Source organism: Rutidosis leptorrhynchoides, chromosome 1 (genome assembly GCF_046630445.1).
Source record: "Rutidosis leptorrhynchoides isolate AG116_Rl617_1_P2 chromosome 1, CSIRO_AGI_Rlap_v1, whole genome shotgun sequence".
NCBI classification, from domain to species: domain Eukaryota; kingdom Viridiplantae; phylum Streptophyta; class Magnoliopsida; order Asterales; family Asteraceae; genus Rutidosis; species Rutidosis leptorrhynchoides.
The window spans coordinates 180,995,989-181,002,281 of NC_092333.1; the positions used below are offsets into that span (position 1 = coordinate 180,995,989).

Here is a 6,293-nt window from a genome sequence, read left to right on the forward strand (position 1 = left end):
GTACCATAATTGGGGTTTGGACAAAAGAACGACACTTGTGGAAATTAGACTATGGGCTATTAATGGGCTTTATATTTGTTTAACTAAATGATAGTTTGTTAATTTTAATATAAAGATTTACAATTGAACGTCCCTATAAATAACCATATACACTCGATCGGACACGATGAGCGGGGTATTTATATGTACGAATAATCGTTCATTTAACTGAAAATGGGAATGGATTAATAGCCACTAGAATTATTAAAACATGGGTGAAATTATGTACAAGGACACTTGGCATAATTGATAACAAAGTATTAAAACCTTGGGTTACATTCAGTCGACATCCTGGTGTAATTATTAAACAAAGTATTAAAATTTTGTTACAGTTTAAGTCCCCAATTAGTTGGAATATTTAACTTCGGGTATAAGGATAATTTGACAAGGACACTCGCACTTTATATTTATGACTGATGGACTGTTATGGATAAAAACCAGACGGACATATTAAATAATCCAGGACAAAGGACAATTAACCCATGGGCATAAAACTAAAATCAACGCGTCAAACATCATGATTACGGAAGTTTAAATAAGCATAATTCTTTTATTTCATATTTAATTTCCTTTATTTTATATTTAATTGCACTTCTTATTATAGCACTTTTATTTATTGTTATTGTATTTAATTGCACTTTTAATTATCGTACTTTTTAATTATCGCAAGTTTATTTTATCGCACTTTTATTTATCACAATTTCATTATCGTTATTTACTTTACGCTTTAAATTAAGTCTTTTATTTATTTAATATTTTACATTTTGTTTTAACTGCGACTAAAGTTTTAAAATCGACAAACCGGTCATTAAACGGTAAAAACCCCCCTTTATAATAATAATATTACTTATATATATATTTGTATTTTTATAAAATAAAACTAATATAGCGTTAAGCTTTGATTAAAAGATTTTCCCTGTGGAACGAACCGGACTTACTAAAAACTATACTACTGTACGATTAGGTACACTGCCTATAAGTGTTGTAGCAAGGTTTAAGTATATCTATTCAATAAATAAATAAATATCTTGAGTAAAATTATATCGTATTTAATAGTATTTCCTTGTAAAATTTAATAGTATTTTATACCCCTTAGCTTTAACATCATCCATCCAGATTGTTCCAATTAGGTTGATTATTTTCCCTTTCATCGCCATCGATACTTTTTCTTTTTCTACCCGGATTCAATTTGCCTTTGAGTTGTTGAGACATACTACCACTGTAACATTCAATTGGTTTTCAATTATGGCTTATCGGAACCTGATGATGATTATTTTTGAACTTCATGCGGCAATTTGATAATTAATCGTGATTTTTAGGGCAACTTGATTTTTGGTGGGAAACGTTTGATTGTTGTATTTTCAAAATTTTGGACAGTATTTGAAAATCTTTCAAGCGTATAATTTGATCTGTCTAGTATACAGTAAAATCACGATACCAGTTGTTTTAAATCTGATGATGAACAGGATCGACAATTCGGTTAATTAGGTTATCTGTATTAAGGTTTTAATTCAGGCCCAACAGGTTATATTTGATTTGTTAAGTGGGCTTACATATTCATATATCCACGTTTTTTGTATGTGTTCATTGTCTAACTTGTAGTTTTAATTTTGTTAATCAACCTACATAACATGGCCCAGTTTATTTTATAACTTGAGACTGTAATGTAAGGTAATACATGCGGTTCACTCATCATTTAAGTACATACTAATACTAATATAACTACCCAAAAAAAAAAACAAGAAAGAAAGACAATAGAATATCCAGCATTAGTCAATATTAATTAATATTATTAATTTTAAACATTCAACAACATACTCATAAATGGGTCTGGTTCACTAAAACACTTTACCTTCTTACTACTATTTATGATTTAATTAAAAACATTCAACAACATACTCATAAATGGGTTTGGTTCATATTGTCCCTAATAACTTATCTAATATTTGAAGTTTATAGACTTAGTTTTAGTGATACTGTACCATTTAGCGGTCAACGTTTTACATGCTTTATGCATTTTGAATATAATTGAAATTATATGTTTATTCTTTGAAACCATTCTTAAAAGTTCCAGCTCAAATAGTCAACTTTAAGAAACGAAAGTGTAAACAATGTGTCAAATCTACTAAATGAAAGACTATAAACTAAAATGTATGCATCTTCATTATTATAAAACGAAGTCAATAATGAGACTCCAAACACCAAAACATGTTCAAACATAAAAAAACACAAATTGAAACGTCGGAAACATAACCGACTATTATTAAACAAACGATACAAATAAAATAGGAAACGTGAAGATGCATAATGAATGGATCCATATCATTAATCAACCGCCTCACTGTCTTCAGCATCACAGATGTCATCCATCTTTGCTATGTTCAAGGTTTCAAGATTTTTCGCTGCTTTGTAGGAGCCTGAACTTCCTGCATCATCTGATTCAGTTTTCCTATTCAATGAGGCTGAAGACGGGGTCACATCAGTACCATCAGTGTTGTTTGCGGGTACCTGTTTAATTCAACAATAAGGGTACATTTTAGTGCTCAATCAAAAAAACAATAAGTAACATAATGTGTTCAAATTTCCTGTTTAACCCAAAATGAAGACCGCTCAACTGTTTTACATTGATTTTAATGTTGATTGTATTTTACAATTACCTTAGCATTCGGTGTATCATTAAAGTCATCATTTTGGTCCATATTCGCTTCCAACTCACTACCAATTGCAGAAATAACAGTAGGATCCTCGGTTACTTTATCAATGGTATAGGCATCATAATCATTTTCATGATTAAAATTGGAGACACGCACTTTGAACACATACTCCTTCAACAAAAGTATCCCAATGTCATCAGGTACAACAGTTGGATTAGCCACCTAAGATGGAGGAATTAAGCCACATTATGTAGTGTAATCTAATCTATTGTTATGTATAATTCATTCATAAAAAAAACATACACTTTGCATCTTTGTGGACAGCCATACAATACTCTTCTTTAACATTTTAGATAGTTGTGATGCAAACACGACAAATGTTGCAGAACCAGACTTATCTGCAACCTGAATTGTCATCCTTAACCTATTCAAGTATAAATTCAAAACAGATACCGTTCATTAAAAATCAGGTCATATGTTATTATACGTACAGTTAATTCCTAAATGCATGATCCACTTACTTATGAAACACATCAGTAGTATTTCCATTACAGGTTGAGCAATAACGTACCCATTCTCCACCTGGACCCATAATCTTATTACCGACTTTTTCATGACAGTTTTTACAGGCATAGGTAAACCATCCCATCTCTGAAAATATTTTTTTAACTTCAGCCTTAGTGACACAGTAGCCATCTTGTATTTCATTATATGTATCAAATTATTTTCACTATTTGAGCTTATAAGTCTTAACTATATTTTTGAAAGTATAGCATAAGAAAGTACCTCACTTAGAAACCTTATCCCTTCAACATGTACAATAGGAACACCCTTAACCTTATATTCCTCCACGGCAGTCTTCCTATCAGTTCCAAAATCTTTGTCGGCAAACTTAGGCACATTCCCAGAATATTCATCATTTTGGTTCAAGCTGATTCAGATATATATTGCACCATATTAGTTTTTTTATATAATATGTGTCCATTTAAACTATTTAAGACAGAAGAGATTTTTTCAGTTCATTACCTTGAGATGAAATCTTTTATTGGGCCAATTGACTCGTCCGTAAAAATACGGCACCCAAAGAGCTGGTTTGATAATTAAGGTGCACCTGTTACAATAAAGACGTGCAACTTTGTTTTACATAACCGTGTTTATATAGTTATAATATGCACATTTATTAAATTCAGTAGTACTCAATTTAACACTTTCATACCTACAAATTTTCCCAGCTTTCCATTATGTATCATGATGACTCGCGGAGTTTCATCGTTCAAATGTGCTCTTACATATTCGGCCAACTGATCCGCATGCTCTCCTCAGACTGTGCACTTTACCTGCTTACTACTGTTAAACAATGGAACTCGTTAAAAAATGTGTATGAATAAACGATAGTATTAAATTATTTTAGTTACGCAATAATGTTAATATGTGAAGTCACCTTTTATCACGCATGATAAAGTCTATCGACTTTTGCTCTACATCCTCTTCAACCTTCACTTTCTTATTTTGTACTGAATGAATTTGTCCAACTACATCTGCATTTTCAAACATATGATTAACATATTTTTACTTTAATTATTTCATATATGTTGATGTCATATCTTGACATACTTTAAACTTTTACAGCTAAACATATGTAAATTACATACCAATAGGCTTTGTTTGAGGGAATGTTCCTTTTAGCAGATCATCATAACTCACAGGATTAAAGCCAAAAGTGACTGGAGTAAATTCTTCTGTAATGGTTGCCCTGGTCAACCTTCCAAAAACAACCTTAAAGCCATGATCAACTAACTTGTATGGACCTTTATAGGGCTGCACCCCAAAATTGTCTATCCTCAGGTACTTTCCTTCAAGCACAGTTTGACTGAAAGTGTTTTCATACATGTGCTTTTTGACAGTTCCAACAATTTTGTTACCCTACAAATAAATATTTCATTCAAAACACGAAATTAGTCATTACTCAATATACATATGTAATATGTGTAAATATATGTCAAAGGATGGCAAAATGAATTCTACATATATTTACCTCTTGATCAATCAAAATCATGTCATGTGAAGCTATCTCCTTAGGATTGTTGAAGTAGGACTGTGTCCACTTCACAAACACTTTCACACAGATTACAGATCTACCTGAATGAGTGGTATCCAATTCATTTAACGGAGTAAACACTTCTTGTTGTTCTGCCATAGCTTATACGAATATAGTTTTTGAATGTAGAGAAAGATTGAAATGGTGAGTGTAATTTTAAATGGTTCCACATTGATGTGTATTTATACTGAGATTGTGTAACAGAAGATCATTTTTTATGGGAAAGATTGGTTGGGTATTTTAATTTTTAAATCATCTTTATCTGTTGTATCAATCCCTAATATGTAGGCGATTTTAGTTTTTTTTGTTTTTTTTTTCCTGCTATGTTTAATTTTTCATTCAATAAGTTAAGTTTGGAGTTTTTCTTTAATTGTGCAATCTGTATCATATATAGGATGATCAATCTACATTATATTCATCCTAATTTACACCGTATATAATTAAAAATATAAATTAATATAGCTGGTAGTGAATGTTGAGCAACTAATATGTACTACAATTTAGGATTTATTCAGCTTTGACTTTGAAAATTATAGTCTTATTTGATTTTAATCTGTAAGTTAGTAATGTATGTATATTTTTCAAATCTTTTTTAATTTAAGTCGATACAACTTAAGTCAACTCTTTTTTATAGTGAGCAAGTTACTGGAAAATAATTGAATTATGAAGACACACAAATGTAGATTTTTTTTCACATGTTATTCTTATGTCATAGTACATAGCTTAACATGTATTGACTTAACTATCATAACATATTAATTTAGATATATTTTCACAACATATTAATGTATATATATTTATCTAATATGCCCAGTTAACTATCACAACATATTAATGTACCTATTATCAATATAAATATTGACATGTCAATACAGACAATTGGTAAAAACATTCACCACCAGCTATGTTACTAAATGATAAGATTCCATTAGATATTATCAATCAAATTATTGTGTTTGATGACTTACAGATTACAGATTTGATAGTATGTTTTTTTGTTTGAATCGGCCATCATGTTCTGCTGCTAATTATGACTTTGATCAGCTTGTGTTTTCCAATTGGCCCTTTACAAATCTTCATTGACCGGCACTGAATTGAAGCTTTCGTTTTTCAATCTATGTTACTCAACGAATATCTGCAATTCGATTGTCGTATGTTGTATTTAATTCAAGCTATGAAATATATAAAAGTTGTAGATACATAAATACCATGAAATGTTATTCAATCTATCTTCATTGAGGAACAAATCTTCATTGACCTGTATAGTGTATACACATCTTTATTAGTTTCCGTTATTCAATCTATGTTACTAATCAGCATTGACCTGCAAAACATCAATCAACCTGAATTTGACCATGAAGAACCCTATATTTATTTCCAACCAAGAACCCTATTCTGATAGATGACGAATAATAAAAACGTAATTGCTAAATCGTTTGTCCAATCTTAATTGAATTGCAGAAAAACATTTCAATTTTTAGATTTCAATCTAAGAGAGGAAT

General features: G+C 30.5%; 1 protein-coding gene across 1 annotated transcript; it reads right to left on the bottom strand.

Annotated features, from left to right (window-relative positions):
• Positions 1-2,364: 2,364 nt before the first annotated feature.
• Positions 2,365-4,890, bottom strand: LOC139892449 (uncharacterized). The gene is made up of 8 exons (XM_071875545.1): positions 4,729-4,890; positions 4,346-4,616; positions 4,135-4,231; positions 3,480-3,624; positions 3,265-3,344; positions 2,997-3,117; positions 2,697-2,915; positions 2,365-2,547 (listed from the first exon to the last, which is right to left on the bottom strand). Exons 1-8 carry the CDS (start codon positions 4,888-4,890, stop codon positions 2,365-2,367), a joined length of 1,278 nt encoding a protein of 425 aa, XP_071731646.1.
• Positions 4,891-6,293: the final 1,403 nt, after the last annotated feature.